Below are 22,226 nucleotides of genomic sequence, written 5' to 3' on the forward strand. Positions count from 1 at the left end.
ACTGGTTGCTGCTCTTTTTTTTTTTTTCTGTATTCACCTCTCGTATGTGAAAAATGGCTTGTATGCTTTAGGATAATTTTTTTAGCCATAAAGAAAAAGGTATGCCGGCTGTCTTTTAAATCAAGTTATGCACTGTTCTATTAAATGCATTAAAATATTAGGCTGCTAGGGAGGCAGCTATCTCTTATTCGCTTCGCATAACGTCAAACTGTTTCACTGAGCTGCTTGTCACTGTACTGTTTTTAAATTTTCTATTTCCCTATGCAAAAAATACCCGGTACTCTGAAGACTTACACCTTCAGACAGCTTGTCTACATGTAAAAGTAGATGCAATGGAAAAAAAAAAGAACTTGCAAATGCTTGAAGAAATGTGTGTAGTTCACTCTGAAAAGAATGCATGGAATTCTCCTGGCCAACTGCTTTCAGCTGCAGACTTGTTGTCTGCCACTGAGCATTTGTAAATGGAGGAAAAAGGTAATATCTTTGCAGAAGCAAGAAGATTAGCATTTTTGCATAGCTTTCATCACTGTCTTATTTTTCAAGACTATTTGCTTAAAGGTGGTTTACAGCTTACATCATAGATATTAATCTAGGTTCCCACCCTTGTAAAAACAATTGCCATCTTAGTGTTACCTATAATAATCAGTAGTACACTTGTACCCATCTCATCCCAGCAGTCCTGATCGCAGTATTATATTAAATTAAACTTCTGTTCAGACATTCTCTCATTTAGACCTAAAATCTATATTTCTTACAATTACAAAACTGTTTGTGTGTGTGTTAAAAGATTTTGAAGTAATCGCTGAAAAGGCTACTTCTACACATTTAAAATGCCCCTGACTGGACACTTATACAAAACTGCTTTAAAATATAACTAAGTTTATATCCTGAAATATTTTGTAGAAATACAAAGAAAAAAAATGTTACTTTTTCCCTTGTGGGGTGTATGATTTAGGCACCCACTAGTTTAACATAGGCAGCAAACGTCCAGTCTTTTCTCATGCCCATATTTGCAAAGTCATATTTCACAAATGTGACTGATTTATAATCTCATTTATTCACTAATTTTCAGTGTTGCGGGTCTTCCTCATCATAAGCTTTACTAGAAAAGTTCACCCAGCCTTTGCAATAGATTGCTGTGAGGGAAAGGTTTGTTTTTGCTTTCTTGTAAATGGTATTGCCTTCTGTTCTGTATATCATGGTGTACTTTACAAAGTTTTTTTTTACTTGTATACTGTTTTTAATTGCATATTTAAGCTAGGAAAGAGAGTTGCACTGAAATAAACCCCCCCCCCACAGTGGTACTGTTACGTTTTTTTTAAACTCAACTGTCTCCCTAATTGACCACCCTTTGTTAATTTGACCACATTTCCTTGCCTCTCCTCTTTCTTGGCGGTTGTCAGTATTCACAAAATTATCGGTTATGTTGTCCTGTCTCGCCTTCATTCTTAGTGATGGGTTCAGAGCTGATCCTTGGCTCAGACTTGGCTAAATACTTAGCTGAAAGTCTCAAACCTGGCTTGTGGCAAGAAGGTATCCCACAATGCAGTGGTGTAAATCCCCAGATCTCATTTGCTGCTTTACAAGGTTGGATGTGCTCATCTTGGCCATGGCTAAGTTGTGATATATTTTCTTTTTGCCCCGTTAGCATGGCTTTTGCCGCTGCTTTCTAGGCCCCTTTGGTATCCCATATAGTGGTTGTTTGTTAGTCTTCATAGCTCATTTTAAGTTAGAGCTTATACGCCCGTTTAAGTTGGAGGGCGTGTACTGTTTTGTTGTTTTGTTTGGAAAATAATTAGAGGTCTATTTTTCTTCCCCTGGTTGTAGCTCCTTGTGTTGTCCTGTAGAAACCTTAACTTTACCATATTAGTCTTGGCTAGTAAAACTTTTGTTGCTGTTTAAATTGAAAATGTCTAAAGACCAAACAGACAACATAAGCCTTCCGGCTTTAAGAAATGTCAAAAGTGCTCACAAAAAATGTCCATCATAGATGGACATGTTTGTGTTTGTTGTCTTGGTGCCATGCATCTCCAAGAAGACTGCGCCTTCTGTCACTCATTTAGTGCTAGAGTTCTTCAGGAAAAGAGAAACCAGTTGATTCTAAAAGGTCTCTTAAAGCCTTCTTTTGAGGAAGCTGTTCATATCCTTTGTCTTACGAAACTTAGCTTTTCCTCCATCTCCTTCCTCAATCTCCCACTACATCGGCTCAGTTGGAGCCGCCAGTTAAAATTCCAAAAATTTCAAAGGCCACTACTTCCTCGGCTCCACAGTCCTCTGAGCCATCTGAAGTCCTTTTAGTTGATAGGCCTGGTACTTTGGCTCCAAAGCCTTCGGAGCTGCAAGATACCTCCACTCGGAGCTGGTCCATTGAGCTTTCGCTGGTTTCTCTGCCTTTGAGATCGCCAGTCCTCCATAGGTCTCGATCTCCTTCCCTATCTTCCAGGTTTACAAGGAGCTTATCAGATTACTTGGAATGGGTGGTACGTAGACTCCTGAAGTAGCCAGCTCTGACTAAATTATTCTTTGCTCCCGCCCATTTGGTCTTGGAGCCTACTGTGCCCACTGTTCCTCCTCCGAGCTAAGCTGGCCCTTAACAGCCGGAGTGTTTGATACCACTTAATGTGGACCCATCAGTTCTGGAACTCACTTCGGTGTTCATGGAGCCGACATTTGCGCTGACTCTGTGTGCCGTCTGAGTCGGGGAGCTGGGATTCCCTGGTTGGCCCCAGGGGGATTCTCTGCCCCTATCTTTGGTGCAGTCTACCCCTTGGTGCGTCGGCCTGGGTTAGCTCGGCTCCCACATCAGCCTTTGATCCAGTCTCATTGGTTCTGTTGTCTTCCTCTGTTTCCTTGGAGCTGGGTGATTCCTCGGAGCTGGTGGGATATGCCTTTGAGCTGATGAGTGTTGTCTACCCATTCAGCACCATATAAGGATACCAGTACTAGTCTCCCCCCCCCCCCCAAGGCACCAGCTATTGTCTCGGCACCACCCATTCCTCAAGACGGCACAGATCCAGAGCCTCAGGATCCCCCATTGGGCGAACCCCTCTCCTCCAAGGCCTCCTCAGAATATCCTTCTGAGGAGCCACCTCCAAAGAGAACCTGCAAGAAGCATATTGACTCCCCAGACAATCTCTTCCGACACTGACTTCTGAGTCGGAAGGGTCCCCATGGTCATCCTGGCAATCTCATTCGCAGATATTCTAGAGATCCTCAAGCAAAGAGTCTGCTGCCAGGCCACCACCCCTTATGATGAGTCAGTGTACCTGAAGGCTTTTGGGTCTCAACCTTCAGCCTCTTGGGGGTGTCCGCCTTTTGATGAACTAATGGACCTGGTTAGTCGAAAGGCATGGGAGTCACCTGACACTATGGAACCGGTCCCTCGCAGGCCAAACAAGTTTTTGTCAGCTCCTTCAGGCAAGGAATTTCTAACAAAGGGGGTACCCGTAGATGCTATGGTGGTGGCAGCAGCCACCAAGAATGAACTTGCAGAGGCTTCCTCATCTGTTCATCCTCCAAATAAAGACTCGAGCAGTGAACAGAGACTGGAAGCATATCTTTTCAGCGACTTTCTCACTGTGATCGCTGAACCACTTACCCATTTTGAGGCTACAAAGAGATCTGAAAGAGCTAGGAGATGCTCTACAAGGTTCATTAGCTGTGGGAGTGAATGAGATGGTCTCCTCCCAGCTGTCCACCTTTAAATTCCATTGTCAACTCCTCCATGAGGCTCTTATCATAGACAGATGGTGAGAGCATGGCAGCGGGTTCCAGAATTTCCTTTAGGAGACGCTCCTCCTGGATGCGCTTATGCGGTTTTGCAGAGCCCTTTAAATCTACTAACACCCCTTTTGAAGGTTCCTCACACTTTGGACCTAAATTAAGACACTATAACCTTGGTGCAAGCAGGAAGGGAAAACTCTCTACCATTGGAGTAATGTTTTTCTGTACCTTAAAGATCTTATCCTAAAGGTCAGAAGAGTGGGAAGATGTGGTTCAAAAGATCCCAGAGATTTTTCCAAGACACACTGGGTGATATCTTCCCCAGGGGCAGAGGGGAAGGTAATGATGGTAGATGCTGCCCCAGAGGCAGAGAGGGCCCACAAAATCAGGGTGACTGAGATTCCTTTCACGGACGCCATTATCAGCGCTCCTAAAAGGAGGCCCGACTGCTCTACCCTGGGGGCAGTCGGGGGGACATTTATAAATGTACCCAGAAGCTTGGCAAAATATCACAAACGACCAATGGGTACTAAATATAATATCCAGAGGATACTCCATCCCTTTTTCCAAACCTGTTCCACAAATCAAAACTACCCCAGATGTTCCACCCAATCCTAAGGGAACAAGCAACTATAGAGATTCAAATGTTGCTCCACAAGAGTCATCCAAGAAGTCCTTGCAGACCAAATAGGATTCGGAACTTACTCAAGATTCTTTTTGGTGCCAAAAAGAACAGGGAATTGGAGGCCCATATTAGACCTAAGCAAGTTAAACAAATCTGTCAAGAAGTCAAAGTTCCGAATGGTGACACTGCAGTCTATGCTTCCTTTTTAGGGAAAGACAATTGGATATGCTCAATAGACCTTTAAGATGCTTACTACCACATAAATGGACAGGATATCAAGAAGGCACTTAAGCTTCTGGCTGGGAGCCAGCCACTACCAGTTCAGAGCTCTGCCCTTTGGTCTCACTACAGCCCCCAGTATGTTCATCAAATGTATGGCAGTCACGGCTCACCTGAGACGTCTAGGATTCAGAGTGTTTTCCTATCTAGATGACTGGCTCCTGTCTGCCACCACCAAGCATCTACTCCTACAAGCCAGGGAATCTAACTTTGGATATCTGCAATCAGTTGGGCATTACAGTAAATTTTCAATAATCTCCCTTGTTGCCTTGTCAACCTATTACATTCATAGGTGCAGATCTAGACACTTCATCTGTGGTAGCACGTTTTCCAACAGAAAGAGTTTATAGCAGTCAGACAGCAAATACTTCACCTTCTTCCCAAGACCAAAATGAAAGCCAAGATAATTCTAAGTTTACTAGGAACAGTGGCCTCCACCATTACATTAGTCCCTCTTACCAGAATGCACACGAGGATTCTTCAATGGCTATTCTCCCAATGGTCACTTCAGGACCTACTGATGTCTCATCTGATCAGAATAACTGAATCTTGAAAGAACAACTTAAGATGGTGGATACACTCCAATCATGTGACAATAGGCAGACCTTTCGTTCCACATCAACCAATAGCTACAGTGACCACGGACGCTTCTCAGGGTGGGGGGGGGCATTATCTGGGAAGAACAGTCCAAGGTACATGGCAAGAACACGAAGCTCACTGGCATATAAATGTACGGTTTACTATTAAAATTTCGAACGGCACTCCCATCGACTATACTATAGTCGAACACGGAAGTTCGAAAATGATAATTGCGAAGTCAAAAATCCAATTTAGGAATGGATTTTAACATGAGTCGAGGTAGGGGAGATGTTTGTAGTTCAGAATAATACTGAACACCTACCTCGACCCATGTTAAAACCGTTCCTAGATTTATTTTTTTTACTTCGACATTCGACGTTTTCGAACTTCGTTGCCGACTATAGCAGTCGACGGAGTGGCGTTTGAAATTTTAATAGTAAACCAAATGTACTGGAGATCAGAGCAGTGCTTCTTGTGTTGCAAGCACTTCAAGACTCTCTCTCTAGGGACTATTGCAATTCAGTCTGATAATATCTGTGGTTTGGTACATAAGCTGGGGGAAACCAGATCTTACCCCCTTTGTCGTGAAGCCCTAAGAGTATGGCAAAGGGCAGTTTCTTCCCAGTGCTTTCTAATTGCAACGCACATTCTGGGGAAGTCCACTGTGATAGTGAACAAGCTGAGCAGAGGAATCCAAATGTCTCACGAGTGGTCTCTCAATCACAATGTAGCAGAAATGATTTCCAAACCTGGGGGCAGCTTTGCTGCAATCTCTTTGCCACTCTCATGAATGCCAAGTGCAGCAACTACTTTACCCTAATCCCCCCTCCAGGGGAGACTCTCCCTCACGATTGGCCCTTGGGACCTCTGTATGCCTTTCCACTGTTTCCTCTCATACCCAGAGTAATTCAAGAAGCACAATGCTTGGGGAGCCGGATAATTCTCATTGCTCCTTACTGGCCTTGCCAATTTTGGTTCCCCTTCCTTTGGTCTCATCAACAGGAGAAGCCTTGGTTTCTGGACCCAGTGCTAAATCTGCTGACTTGTATGTCAGAGGAGCTTCATCCTTCAGTCCACACCCTAAACCTGACAGCTTGGCTGCTCCACTTCCCAGTTTAGTCAGGCTTCACAATCTCACTCCTACAGTTAGACATATTTTAATGTCCTTGCACAAAGCTTCTATTAGAAAGCTATTCTAGTAAATGGAAGAGTTTTTTTCTTTGGACTCTACATAGGAACATCGATCCTTTCTCTGCACCTATTCATTCTGTTTTGGAATTTTTGCCGGAACTGTTTCAACAAGGCTCAGCTGTAGCAACCATCAAGGTTCAACTTGCTGCAATTTCAAATTTTCATATCTGATTCTGCTTCCAACTTAATGTCACACAGGTTATGTAGAGCCTTCTTACAAGGTGCCTCCTTATTAAGACCTCCCTTTAATGAGCTCCTTTCTCCTTGAGAAATTTGTTTGTCTCCTCTCATGTTACCTCCCTTCGAGCCCTCTTCATTGTCAGACCTCAAGTTCCTTTCCTGGAAGACCTTGTTTCTAGTGGCTATAACTTCTGTAGAAGGGTGTCATAATTGCAAGCTTTTTATTAAACCGCCATATTTGATTTTTCATATGGATAGGGTATCCTTGCGGACAAACCCATCCTTTCTACTTTGTCTAAACCAATCCATAGAATTTCCAGTGTTCTTTCTTAATCATAGTAAGGTAGAGTATAAATTACATCAACTGGACGTTTGTAGACAACTCAGATTCTATTTACATAGAACCAAAGACTTAATAAAATCTGACCAATTATTTGTATGTTTCTCTGATGCAAAAAAAAAGATCCTCCATCTCAAAAAACTCTTTCAATTTGCTTTCAAATTGTATTCCATTAATCTATAGCTCCGATCACAAAGATTTACCTTTTCAAAGTGAAGGCTCTTTCCACTAGAGCAATGGCTGTCATCTGCTTTTCAAGCCAGAATTCCCATGGATAATATTTGTGCAGCAGCTACTTGGTCTACTCCCACATACTTTTATCACTCATTACAAAGTGAATTTGGCCTCCAGGGACAGGGCATCCTTTGGTTCCACGGTGCTTAAAGGTGTACTCCCCTGAGCCACCCAGGGAAAATATGCTAGGGACACTGTCCCATCATTGTAAGAATGAAGGCATGATAGGAAAACTTAATAAAGAAGTTATGTACTCACCATAACCTTCCATGTTTGTTGTCCATCTCACCATTCATTCTTAAGAACCCTCCATGTCCTTCAAGAATGCAACTGCAGTCATAACATATGGGTTGTCCTGCCTCAGGCAGCCCTCTGTCGGCCGGATTCCAAAGAATGGGTCCGGCGTCGGCTGGTGTCGCCTCCTCTCCGATGTCAGAACGGCTGGAGTTATAAAGGCATCGGCAGATGCCATCTTCAGTCTTTCTTGCCGCGCGGTGCCCGAAGCAGAAGCAGTTGGCAAGTGCCGGTCGGTCAGCTCCTGTGTTTTCAGTTACCGAAGTCATCTAAAAGCCAAGTACCCCGTTGGGGAACATTTTTTCTTGCCTCAGCCGATGTCAGAACAAATTGAGAAAGTTAATTGTTTGTCTTGTGGTAAACAAATACCTCATAAGGACTTCCTTTCTTACTGTCTCCTTTGCCTGGGCTCAGACCACAACGTCTCTGCCTGTGCTTGCTTTAAGCGCACTCTCAGGCGCCGGGCAGAATTTGCCGAAGACTTTTTCGGCGAATCCTTCACTTATATCATGCCGTCGGAACAACCGGCAACACAAATTACCAAAAAACGAAAGGACCGGGACCGACATCCGCGGCCTCTACCGATTATTTCTCCCAAGCCCTCCGCGAGTGCTTCGGTCCCTTCGGAAGCGGTAATTCAACCGCTCCAGGCCGACGACACAGCGGTAACTTGTCCTTCGGTCCCAGAGACTACACCGGTGCCGGTTATTGATTTTCCTCCAGAAACCGAAGTTCTGGATCTACCCGACACCATTCCCATGGACAAGGTTACTCCTGCACGTGGGGCAGCTAGGCCTCCTGTATCCCTGTCCATCAAGGCCTTTGCACGTGCTAAGGCCGCCAGCCAGGCCAAGGCCCATCCTAAACCTACTGCCCAGGCCCCTTCTGATAAACCGATCATGTCTCTTGCTGCAGATCTTCTCTCTTATCAGGGGGTCTCAGCCTCACCCAGACAGAAGTTCTCAGCCGCCTGCAGAGAAAAGGCCTAGAACTGAGCAGGCTGACAACCTCTCTTCAGATGAAGCCTCTGGGGATTCTGAGCATTCAGATACCCAAGAAGAATCCTTCCAGGCTTATGAGGACTCTGATGCTGAGGAGTCCATTCCCTCTGCCTCTCCTCCAGAGGATTTTTCATTCGGTGAAGTCCTCCACTCTGAGGGAGCATTTTAAGTGGCAGGGTCAGGAATTTTCTGATTCTAGGAAAAGGCTACGTACTTTCCTCAAGTTACCCCAGCACAGACCTTTAGCTATCCCTCCAGTTATGGATGTCCTGGATGATGATTTCTCCGATTCCAGTGCTAACCCTGATTCTCTCCCTCCTGCTCCTGTCAAGCCAGACGGATATTACAGGGTCCCTGACACTCTCAAGCATCTCTTTAAGGCCCACTCTGTGGATCTTGAAACTATTTCACAGGGCCCCAAAGGAGTGGCTACTTCCTCGGCCAAGAATCCACTGCCTGCGGATAGGGAAGCAAGGTCCCTGGAGAGATGGGGTAAAAAAGTTTATACCTCTTCCACCCTTGCCATGAGGTCACTTAACTGCCTTTTTCATATGTTTCAGTACCAGGATTATTTACTGGATGATTTACAGAAAAAGCTAGCCTCTCCTGAGTCAATTGATAGAAAGGCATTGCAGGATCTGGTCCATAACACTCAGCAGGTTAGCAATCATTTTCTTCAGTGTGGTTATGATGCATTGGAGGCTTCATGTAGGGCAGCTATGACAGGGGCTGTTATATGTAGACATGCTTGGTTAAAAGAACAGCCACTGCCAGAACATGTTAATGTAAAGTTACTTGATGCATCTCTGGAAAAACAAACTTTTTGGTGCTAATGCACAAGATGTGTTAAAGTCCATTGAGGAAAAGGCTAAATAGGTTCAGACAGTCAAAGATTTCCTCCGGGTTCAGCCACCCAGATTCAGCAGGAATTGGCCTTCAAAGAATTGGTCCTTTCCAGACACTGACAAGTTTCAAAGGGGAAAAAACGGGCGTGCTCGAGGTAGAGGGCAATACCGAGGCTCCTACAGCGGCCGCCAGTGGCAACCACCAAATCAGAGAAGTGGCGCAGGCAGTCCAGCTGCACCACGAGGACAATCACAATGACTTGACTTTCATGCCGCCTACCAAAGCTCAAAGAGAAGCACCTTTAGGTGGAAAATTATCCTTATTCTCAAAGAACTGGCATATCTTAACCAAGGACAAATAGATTCTGGATTTAATAGACAAAGGTTAGATTCCACTTCCATACTTTACCAATAAGACAAGGCATGCCAAACCTGCCACATCATCAAAGGGCAGAGGCACTCATTCAAGTTTCAAAACTGCTAAGAATAAAAGCAATAGAAAAGGTCCCTCAGGAACAAGGCCAGGGATTTTATTCAAGACTGTTCCTTGTTCCAAGAAAAGAAAACAAATGGAGGCCTATACTGGACTTGTCTACTCTAAATACTTTTCTCATTGTGCCAAAGTTCAAAATGCTGACGTTACAGCAACTCCTTCCCATGCTGGGCAAGGGGTCTTGGCTGGTCACTCTGGACCTCAAGGAGGCATACCTACATGTCCCTATCAGACAGTTGCAGAAGCTACCTCCGATTTCTTGCAGGAACAGAGCATTATCAATTCTCAGCATTTGCAGTTTGGCTCATCTACTGCACCCAGAGTCTTCACGAAATGCCTGGCATCAGTAGTGGCACACTGCAGACTCCAGGGGATTCAAATATACCCCTACCTGGACGACTGCCTGATACAAGCAGACAACAAACAAACCTTGATAACGAAATTGGACTATGTCATTCAATTACTACAGGCCTTGGGATACACAGTCAACATTCAAAAATCAAGACTACTGCCATCCCAACAGATTATTTTCCTAGGAGCCAAACTGGACACAAACACAAATGGCCTTTCTCACAGAAGAAAAACAAGAGCAGTTACCAGAGTACTTCAAAGGCCTAGCAAAGCTCTCCCAGCTGACTGCAAGGAAATTCCTGCAGGCCCTGGGGTTCATGGCATCTTTCATTCTTCTGATACCTTTGGCAAGACTTCATATGAGAAAGCTGCAATGGTACTTAAAAAGCTTATGGTCCCAACACAGCCAAAGCCTAGAGGACGTAATCCCACTTATTGTATGTCTGCAAAGAGAATTTTTGTGGTGGGCTCAAGCAAGTCAGTTAAACAAAGGCATGTCTTTTAACAAACCTCAAGCGGGTCAAATCATTACAACAGACTCCTCGGATCATGGATGGGGGGCGCACATGGAGGACAGATGCATTCAAGGGCAATGGAACCCAAGGGAAAGGCATCTGCACATAAATCAAAAAGAGATGTTGGCAGTGATACGTGCAATCGAGACTTTAGAAAAATCACTTCAAGGACATTTGCTAATAAGGGCAGACAACACCACTGTTATGTGGTATATAAACAAGCAGGGAGGCACTCATTCTTATCCCCTCTGCAGATTAACAATGATTCTTTGGGAAAAGTCCCAGAGTCTGAAGATCCACTTGCAATCCCAGTTTGTGCCAGGCAAGGACAATGTTCTGGTGGACAAGCTGAGCAGAAATTTCTGGGATCCACACGAATGGATGCTGCATCCTCACATTTTCTCACAAATAACAAGAGCATGGGGAAGACCGGACATAGATCTCTTTTTTTTCTCATCTGAACAATCACCTGGAAAAGTTTTGTACAAGAACTCGCCATCCTCTAGCCTGGAAAACGGATGCTCTCCTTCAGCTGGAATTCCCTAACAATTTATGCATTCCCTCCTCTACCACTGCTGACCAAGGTGTTACTGAAGATTAAAGCAGAACAACCAACAGGCATTTTGATAGCTCCAGACTGGCCAAGGCAGCACTGGTACCCATTGCTATTGAGCATAACTCGGACCAAACCGTGGCCTCTGCCTCTAACCCAGCACAATTACAGGACTGTTCATCAAAACCTGCAAACATTGCATCTGACAGCCTGGAGGTTACCATAACTCCTTCCGATATCTCTTTCCAAAGAAGTTCAGGAGATTTTTACTGGAAGCACGCAGACCTTCCACCAGAAAGACCTATTCAGCCAAGTATGAGATTCATCACCTGGAATGCCAACAAGGGTCAGGATGCAACAGTACTGAGCATACCTCAGATATTAGAATACTTGGCAGAAATGTTTCCTACTGGTCTCTCATATTCTTCCATAAAGATTCACGCTTCAGCAATTTCAGCAAAATACAATTGTGATCCACCTGTGTTCTCACATCCCTTGCTAAGACAGTTCCTAATAGGGATAAAGAATATCAAACCTCCCAGAAAACCACCAGTACCTGCATGGGACCTCAATTTCGTCTTGGAAAAATTAACTCTTCCTCCCTTTGAACCAGCAGCATCTTCAGAAATGCAATTTCTCTACTGGAAAACGTTTTTTCTATTGGCAGTAACATCAGCGAGAAGAGTCTCGGAGATACAGGCACTCATGGCAGTACCTCCCTTTCTCATTTTTCATCAGGACAGAGTCTCTCTAAGGACCAATCCTTCTTCTTTCATGCCAAAAGTAATTTCCAGGGTGTCTCTAAATCAAGCCATTCACCTGCCTACATTCTTCCCCAATCCTCAAAACAAGGGGGAAAAGCTGCTGCATACTTTGGACATACACAGACAACTACGCTACTACTTGGACAGAACAAAGACCACCATGAAAGCCTGACCAACTGTTCATAGCCTATGCTGCTGGAGTTCAAGGAAAAGCAATCTCCAAACAGACAATTTCAAAATGGATTGGACACCATCAGATTCTGCTATTCCTTTCATGGAAAAGGTGTGCCAGCCAATATTAGGCCACACTCCACCAGAGCTATAGCCACATCCACAGCTTTCCTAAGAGGAGTGGCTACAAAGGACATTCTAGAGGCTGCTACATGGAGCTCCGTGCATACATTTACCAAGCACTACAACCTGCCTTTATACTCCAGATCCCCAGCAGGCTTTGCTTCGGCAGTCCTGCAGGGCATTTTAGCTACACCATCCCTTTATTAGTTCCTACCACCCCCAGCTTGGCTATGGTATTCAACCCATATGTTATGACTGCAGTTGCATTCTTGAAGGACATAGTACAGTTTTGTACCTACCATAAATGTAGATGTCCGATAGATATGCAACTGCAGTCGGATTTTCCCTCCCTCCTACCCCTCTGCAACTTTCTTTTTGGGTCCACTACCCCTATTCCTATTAACTGGGGGTATCTTTTATGGTGTATCTGTTTATTACTGTTGTGCATGTCTGGAATTGTTTATCCATTCACCAAATATAGCCTTCCTTGGAGGGCACCTGGCATCTGGGGCAAGAAACACTGAAGAAGATGGCGTCGGCCGATGCCTTTATACTCCAGCCGTTCTGACGTCTGAGAGGAGGCGACACCAGCCGACGCGGGACCCAGACTTTGGAATCCGGCCGACCGAGGGCTGCCTGAGGCAGGACAACCCATATGTTATGACTGCAGTTGCATATCTATCGGACATATACATTTATGGTAGGTACAAAACTGTACTTTCCTTCCCCCTGCCAAAGACTCCTTGTGGACCTGGTAGATTTTTTTACTACTTTCAGGAGTTTTGTCTCAGCTTGTTGCTCCTCCCAGTACTTATAGTATGGGCTTGGATACATGTTTATATGTATGTTTGGAGATATGTGTATAGTGTACATATTGCTCAGTATTAGCAGAAAACAAGATCTGGGGAATTGCACCACTGGATTGTGGGATATCGTCTTGCCATGAGCCAGGTTTGAGACTTTCAGCTAAGTAATTGGCATTCAGAGCCTGGATCAACTCCGAACCCATCCATTGTAAGAATGAACGGCGAGATGGACAAAAAACATGGAACATTATGGTGAGTACTTAACTTTTTTTGTGAAAGTGCTCCCCTTCAGCTATTTAAATTTATTGGCCATCCCACTGTATTCTTTAAAGCCAGAGTACTACGTGCCCACCCCCTTCCAATCTATCTTGCTGTTTAAAATTCTTGGCTGTACCCATAGATTGCTAAAGCTTGAGCTACCCCTCCTTCATATCTAGCTGCTTAATGCACCCTGCACCTATTAAGAAATTTAACCCATTTTTCAGTCTTGCCTTTAAAACCTGCTACATCTTATCCAAGATCACCAGATATTGGAGAGCCCACATTCTGCCGCTCAGGTCATCTGGGGATTAGTGTTTGTTTTTGCGCATGGTTGCTGGTTGAGATAAGGAGCATAGGGACATTACTTCCTGGAGACTGTCGCCAGAAATCCGGATGACTGCTTCATAAGTGCCAGCTTAGAATTTGTGCTTGTATTTTGCTCCTGATGAGAGGTAATTTGTGACACTTACTGGCAGTGAATGTTACTTGCCTGGCAGTTATGGACATCCTAAGGCGATATCTAATTTGACTGATGTTTACTGACAACCAGCTAATTTTTAAATAATCTGATAAGGTATCTGTTACCAAGAGGTGGTCTTGACAGCTGTGCGTTTTCAATGTTGATTAAAGGCATTGGTTTGGAGTACTTTATTTCTTTTTGGTTAGATGTTTTGGACTCCTCCTTTGGTCGTAATATCCTATGCATTTGTTCAAGCCTCATTCTGCCAGCTTTTTCTTTTCATCCTCGAGTTTTGCAGTTATCAGATCTGAACAGTTAAAGCGTCTGTTTTTTCAATCTTTTGTTTGAGTTGATGTTTTCCTTCAGTGTTGCATTTATTTTAATCCCCTCTGAGTGTGTTTTTATTGTATTGTTTCCTAAATTACTGGAGGTCCTGATGTGAACCAGAGCCGAAGCTTGAACTACGTTTCACTGCAGAATCTTTCCTAGACTGTGTTCCCTTCACCTTTTCTGGTTGATTTTCTTTCAGGTTTTCAAAATGTCGTCTTTGCTGGCATTGAGGCAGTATACTTAACCAGCCAATAACTGAATTTGCCCTACAAAACGGTTTCAATGGCAGTCCTTTTTCTTAGTTTTGGTTTTCACAATGGAAGGGCTGAAGTGAAGCTGTTGTGCAGCCATCTTAAAAGTGCACAAGATGTTGGATTGTTTTGATCAATTCAGTCTAGTTTATTTTCCAAAGTACATAATTCTGTTATGTCTGCATGCATTTCAATGTTTTCTCAGATTAATGTGGACACTTTTTTGTTAGCACCCCTTTCTCCAGAGTGTTTTTACATCAAAGACCACAAGATCTTACTTCTCCATGAAATGTGAATGTCATGATGTAAAAACGGACTACCCTTTGAACTAGATGATATAGTGGACATTAAATGCCCTTCGTGGAAAAACAAAAATTCTCATTACCATAACCTCATGCAGGGTTTCAGAGTTATGACCCCTGATGTGCAGGCTGCTTCATATACTGTTCCATGATGAAAATGTATCATTAGGACTGATCCCTCCTTTTACATAGTAATCTTTGCCGTCTGTCTCAACCAGTCTATTCAGTTCCAAGTTTTTGGTAATTTGGAAAAAAAATCAAGGAAGTACTTTGTGTATAATGACTGTTGACATGCAACTGCAGTAGAATAATGGGGAAAACTCCTTTTCAGAAAAACATTTGTTTCTTCCAAAAATGTAAGGGTACCTGCTGCAAATTCTTTGAAATGGCTGACCCATTGTATTGGCTTTTTGTTATGTATACTAAACCCGTGCAAGACCGTGCTAAAGCACATACTACTTCTAGATGTTTTTAGGAGCTGCAGTATGGGGCATGTTCTACACCTTCACCAAAATATTACAGATTAGAAAGAAACTTGAGTCTGGAGGCAGAGCAGAGTACAGCACAGCTACAGGATCTCCTAGGTCTAACAAAGTATTGCTTTGGATGCTACCCAAATGCAGTAACTATTGCAGTAACACTTCCACAACGAAGGAACTACAGTTGTACCGGATATCTATTAGACATAAAAGTAGGTCATTAAGGAAGGGCCTCTAACAAATTTGTCTTCTGAATCAGACTTCTGTTCATAGTTACAGTAGGAAACCTTTAGTGCAATGTGTAATGCTTTCAAAAGGCCCTTGTGCAGTGCCAATGAAGCTGCTTGGTACGTATGGTTAATTTTAATTTATTTTTTGGAAAGTGTCTTCCACTTTCAGTAACTGCAGTGTACATTTTAGTTTTATGTGGATTTGGTGTCTTACTATAACAGTTTGTAATGTACTTTTTGTGGTGTCAGAAGTCCAGGTTTACACCTTTTAACAAACTATACATATTTTTAGTGTTTTTGTTGGAAAGTTTCCTCCAGTTTTAGTAATATTGCAGTTTCTTTTGTGTTCTGTATGGTCTGGTGTGAACTTTTCTAATTTTTCTGGTGTGTGATGTGTATTTTGTGAATTTAATAAGTTGCAGGAGTGCAGACAGGGTTTCATTGTGAAATGCTTTGTGTAAGGAATGGTGAGTTCTTGCGGGGTGGGTAAGCCTTTCTCCCAGAAAACTGTAGTATATAATTTTAACTACATTTCTCAGAGTAAGTTAGTTTTGCTAAGTTGATTCTTCAGTGTATTAATTTCAGTGACCTTCAGATTCCTTGAATCCATTATAATACACTCTGTTTTGTAGTATGCTTGTTACTTCTGTGTTTTTTCTTTTCTTACATGTGAGCTCTGGGGATTTTTCTACCACATAATCATTTCATTTTTGGTTTGTGGGCTTGAAGGACTAAAGCAGAGGTAAGCTGCAGCATGTTAGCACATGTAGTACAGATCAGTAGCACATTATGTACTAGCCTAGAAACCTATGTCCAGTAAGTTCTCTTACTCCTGTTTCACCTGCTACAGTTACATATATTTGGTAAACTTAACTTGTATAAGTATACACTGAATTGCAGCTGTTTCACTCCTGTTCTGTTGTGATGTACATTTATCAAAATGTTGAAGCTGATGTCACATTATATTATCTGTTCTCTCTCTTGTACTTGGTGTTTGTTGGAACTCCTGTCAAATGTTTAACTGAGGGCAAATTTATATGTTTATGTATCAAGCTATGTATTCCAGCTATGACAATGATCCAAGTACTGTGACTTTTCATGAACTCTTCTAATTGTATTGTATTAGGAGCTTTTCTCTCTCGGCCTGTGCTGAAAAGGAGCAATTGCCAAGCTGGACATTCCTGGTAAATGCCAAAAACTAAATAGTTGATTTATTTGGGGGTCTTAAGACAGCTACATCCGTTCCTTTGCAGATGTAAGACCAGGAACAAAAAACGTTTGGAAAATTTGCTAGATCACCACAACTCGGAAAAAGTGGGCAACTCCACCTGTAATGATTATTACAGTGACGTTTCCCTGAAGATCAGTTGTTATGGCAAATATCTTTTGCTTATAACCTACCAGTCAGTGGGGCACTCTGTGGATAGACCTCAGTGTACAGCAAAGGATCATATTGGCAGTGGTTTGGTGCTTTTACTTTGTCTGGTTGGTTGATATTATTATTAACCCCCCCATCCCCTTGGAGACCTTATTCTGCATAGCACCCCATCTCCCCAAATTCACATTTGTTCAGCCGGTGCACAGCACCTTGCACTTAATATTTTAGTGAGTTGCCATATTTACTCCCAGTTCATTAGTTACATACAGCCTGTCTGCAACTAGGTTTAGCGTATACTTGATGCTCACAGTTAAACTATTTCCATTTACTTCTGATAATAGTTTATAGATGCAGACAGTTGTTGTACTGCATTATTTGTTTTGTTTGCAGAGTTATTTATAGGCTGGAGGAAATTGCAGAGCACTGGAGTCTGTCCACTATCCGTAAACTGCATATCCAGTTGATCATGTCCGAATTGTAGCTTATCCTTGCAAAATTCAGGAAAAACATAAATGTTGTTTAGATATCCCCAGTCAGGGCACCACTCACAAGGGCACACAGCCACTAACCTATTAAGTATTTATAGCTGGTCAGCTTGCACAATTTCTTCGTAAGGAAGCTCTCCCAGACATTGAGGAACATAGAAACTTCATCTAGTTATCAAATAATATCCAGGATCTTGACCAGGAACAGATTCATATGTTAACTGTGGCAAGCAATATAATTTAAGGTGGAGATTGACACTGTTGTTAATTTCCCCAGTTTCTAAAAATTAACTATTGCTATTTTCTCGGTTCCAGCATGGATATTCAGCAATATCTTTACCTTAAAGATTACTCTGGAACATGCCTGCATAGCATCAGCAGCTATAGATAATGCATAGGCTAGCCAGAAGCCCACACACATCTCTTAACAGACTAGTTTTGTTGCACTTTCTCTATCTCTAACCCTTATGCCTTGAGAACAATGGATGCTAGTTTGGCACATTGTATGTGTATTATTTGTTCTGTTTGTATTAACTTTTCTGTGTCCACAATTAATGTTTTATGACACTGTTAAAGCAACTCTGTCTGGGTCTGTGTGTCTGGGTCTGTGTGTCTGTCTGGGTCTGTGTGTCTGGGTCTGTGTGTCTGGGTCTGTGTGTCTGGGTCTGTGTGTCTGGGTCTGTGTGTCTGGGTCTGTGTGTCTGGGTCTGTGTGTCTGTCTGGGTCTGTGTGTCTGTCTGGGTCTGTGTGTCTGTCTGGGTCTGTGTGTCTGTCTGGGTCTGTGTGTCTGTCTGGGTCTGTGTGTCTGTCTGTCTGTCTGTGTGTGTCTGTCTGTGTGTCTGTCTGTCTGTGTGTCTGTCTGTCTGTGTGTCTGTCTGTCTGTGTGTCTGTCTGTCTGTGTGTCTGTCTGATTTACCCTCTGTGGAGGAAACTCTGAAAGATAGTTGTTATTAAAAGGTACTGTGGCCAAAATTTGTAACTGAAATATTAACTGTGCAGATCTGTTTTTTAATTTTACTTTTTAAATTTTTGGACACTTGCAGCTGGAGAGAGAGGTTCTGCTGACACTGTCCGTGATCCACGAGGGTTTGCTGTGAAGTTCTACACTGAAGAAGGAATCTGGGACTTGACAGGAAACAATACTCCTATTTTCTTTATTCGAGATGCCATGCTGGTGAGTTGTGAGACTGCAGAAGCTGCACATATTGTAATACTGTCACAATGAGCTGACATACAAAAGTAGTACAGGACTTGGACAAGCATAAGGTTTCTTTTTTATTCCACGTGTGAATGCAGACTTAATGTCCCAATCTAGGGTGATAATTAAACAGACTAGTTTCTCACCCAAACAAGTATCTATATTTTTTACCGATTAACCATACTGCTAGCTTCATAATGCCAAGGCAGAGTAAGACGTGGGAGCCAAGGAGCAAGAACAGTACTTTGGAATAATACTCCTCATGCACTTAATCTCTCAGCTATGTTTCAGGGCTCATATTGCTTTTAACCTGAAAATTAAACGTAATCAAAAGCATTTCTTTTGACAGCAGTACTCCCAGATTTATGTTGGTTATGGCACACTACTGCTGTTCGTGTGTGCGGAGATTAATACCCAGAATGTGGGCACTAGCAGGCTGATAAGGTTGACTTAGTATTGAGGGGAAATAAATTCTCACAATGTAGACATCACTGATTTCAGATTTACACTGAACTGAGTGATATTGTGTCTAAGTGTAAAGGTAATTTCTTTTGGGACCATCTGAGCATCTGCTATGAGTTTTTTCTGGGCTTTCTTCTTTTAGTCTGAATGTGATTAATTGCGACTTTTTGTACATTGCCTGAATGACCATCAGTTGTTACCATTTCCTCCTCTAACTCTTGACCTCCCCTGTGGATTGACCATCTTACCCCTTGATCTGGGCCTGCCAGCCTTGGAACTATACCTGGAAGAACAATAAGTGTGGGAAGGAGAAGTGATTGAGGTATCCTAGCACATAGTAAAATGTTTAAGGACCTGCAGTTTTCCAGTTGCATAGAGCTTTTTCTTATATTTACTTCACCGTCTGGAACTTTCTTCCTAGTACCTGTGCTGCCTTCTCCCTACTTTGTTTTCTTCACTTAATGCCCAAGATGCTACCTGGCATAAGAGTCTGAATACAGAAAGGCACTGTAACCTAAAATTCCTGACCTACATGCTGCTTTGTTCACTGTTACTACAGTGAAATAGAGGCAGATTAACTTGTGGCAGCCCTAGAGCATATTTCATTTAGCAGTACCATGATTTTGTAAAATACTGTGTGCTTTTATTTTCCTATGAAACTGGTGAATTGAATGTTCAATTGAAAAGTAAATATCTGACCAGTGTTTACATTTTTTAAAATTGTAACTGAGTCATTACAGAAAATGTCATTAGTCCATCTAATCCTGGTGCTGACTGTTCTTCTGTTTTATTGCTTCATGCATTTCTTCCATTATAATCTGCTTTTCCAGTTCTGCTTTAGTACCTTCAGATAGTTTTAATAAACCTTTCCCAATTTTCAACTTTTTCCCTACATTTTATCTACAAATTCCATTGCTTTCATTATTTTTATGTCCTACAGCACCTGCTTCATCATATCACATCCATTCTTCCTTTTATTCTCAGTTTTCCTAAATGAGGTGATTTCTGTCGTCCCTAAATCTTTTTGTCCAAGTAATGGAAATCGATTTGTCAAAGCTTGTCTTTATTTTTTCTCAATTTCTACTTGAAGCTCTTTTTATTTCTCTCTAATTTTTCGTTATCTATTTTCTACCATTCTTACATTATTTCTTACTCTGCAGCCTTTTGTTTATCTTGCTTTACCAATCATCTTTTTTATTCCTTTTTCTTATCTCTTTATTCTCATCCATTCTTGGCCACTCAGCTCTGTGAACAGACTGCTCAGCAGCTTTCATGCTTCCTATTTCTTCCACTCCTTTAGAACATATTACATAACTTCTCTGTTTTAAATATCCTTCTAAGTCCATTCTTTTTTTTTTGTATGTGTAGGCCTCCATATTTTTATAACTTTTCAATACTTGGGTGCAGGCGTGAATGGGTGTGCCTTTGTGGAAGGTTGGGTGCCAAGCTGGCAACTCGGCACTGTAAAAATCCACTGCCAATCAGCGGACCGGAGTTCTGCTGTGGTGACCCCTAACCGGGGAAAAGCCAAAAGACATTACATTGTGTTACTTATCTCTTCTCATTCATTAAACTACAGTTAATGTCTCCTGTCATTATAGTAAGCATATGTTTAAGATCTCCAAGTTTTTATTTCCTGTCTGCCTTATTTGTGTATGCATAAATAGCACATCTGTTATCCTTATTTTCTTTTATCACACATCACCATCCTGCCTGTTAACATTTGGACATGTAACAAAATATGTATATTTGAACATTAAGCAGACCATATAATGTTCCCCACAAAGCCTCAGTTCTTCCTCCTTTCTGTCAAGACATTTTGTGTGTAATAAACATGTACGATTTCTACTTTCACCTTCTTGCACCATGCAATTACTATTGGCCTTCTGATATTTATAATACTGGTAACATTGACACTTACTGTTTTTACATCATCTCTCTCCATCTCTTTCCTTACCATCTTTTTTCCTTATTACTTTTCCTCATATTGACTTTTCATTATTTTGTTGATGCTCTTCTGTGACCATATCCCCCTCTCCTTTAATCACTTCACAATAGTTCATACATATTTTCTCACTGAATAAAACTGTTGCCAAATATTTAACTGCATTTTTTAAAGTTTAATGCACTGTAATTTTGTGACTTAAAGTATTCTTCAGTTATTCCTTCATCTAAAACAGCAACCAAACGAAAAATGCCCTTGGATATTACGTTTACTGTACTTTGGTTCACACTTTTTAGCTTCATGTCCCTGCTCTCCACGTTGCTTGCATCTTGTTTTTTCACAGTTCTGTACTAAATGCCTTTATATCTGTACACAATCAACTTCCTGTCTTTCCATTAACATTTATTAAATTTTGAACATTGTGCATCCTTCCTCCTGTCACTTAATGCTACTAATACTCCCTTGTCCACACACTTCTTTTATCAAACATCTTTTTATATTCTGCACTTTACAAATAATTAAGACTTCATCTCAACAGTGTAATTACTTTTGAATTGCACTTGCACTCCCCTGTTGCAGTTAAAACTTAAAGTCCTTCCATGGTATTTTTCCTACATCAGATGTGCATTTTTCTGATTAAAATGTTTCAAAAGTCACTTCACAGAAGTAGTCAGTCCCCAAATGCATTAATGCTTTCATGTCTCTTATATCAAATCATAAAGACAATTTATCAACACATCATATCCATTAAAAAGAAAGAATGTCTTGTCATTTTAAATTCTTAACACATCCTTATTCATTCTAAGTTGCTCATTAGTTTGTTGCTTGTAAACTACTTGGTTACCACACTATAGCATCACCTCCTTAACCTTCCAAAAGCATGCTGCTCCATCTCTAGTGCAATCCTCCAGCTTTGATTTCTCACAGTGAAGTCCGCAGCAGTCATCCTGTATTACCCACTCATTTTGATGCAAAGCAACAAGATGGAAAACTAGAGTAAGTTCTCTTAGTCATTATGAATACCACCTTTAGTCTCTCCTGAAAAGAGGCCATCAACTTAGTTGGACTACCATCTACATAGACTTGAGGCTAGTTTCTTCTGGAGGTAATACTGGGGCTTGAAATTTCCTCTCTACATGGAGGTCTGCTCTTTCATTTAGAGGTGTAACCCCTGTGTCAGGGCTTTGGATACTATTGACTGACAGATTGGAAAGGAGATTTCTCTACACTCCTCTGAGAAGAGATTGAAACCAGCAGTAGTCAGGGTCCAGCATTTGGCAGAATTTAGAGTTGAACAGTCCACACCTGTGTTGGTACTTGCAAGGGCCTTCCACACTTATGTTTTTACTTCCAAAAGCCATGGAGAGAAAGATTGAAT

General features: G+C 42.0%; 1 protein-coding gene across 1 annotated transcript in view; it reads left to right on the plus strand.

The window, feature by feature from the left end:
- CAT (catalase) overlaps nucleotides 1–22,226 on the plus strand; it is a gene marked incomplete in the record, with an annotated part of 486,757 nt that overhangs the window by 82,817 nt on the left and 381,714 nt on the right. The window contains 1 exon segment of the mRNA XM_044082850.1: nucleotides 18,287–18,417. Coding sequence (XP_043938785.1) covers nucleotides 18,287–18,417 — 131 coding nt within the window.

The sequence above is a fragment of the Protopterus annectens genome, chromosome 9.part0 (genome assembly GCF_019279795.1).
Source record: "Protopterus annectens isolate FY-2018-M chromosome 9.part0, PAN1.0, whole genome shotgun sequence".
NCBI classification, from domain to species: domain Eukaryota; kingdom Metazoa; phylum Chordata; order Ceratodontiformes; family Protopteridae; genus Protopterus; species Protopterus annectens.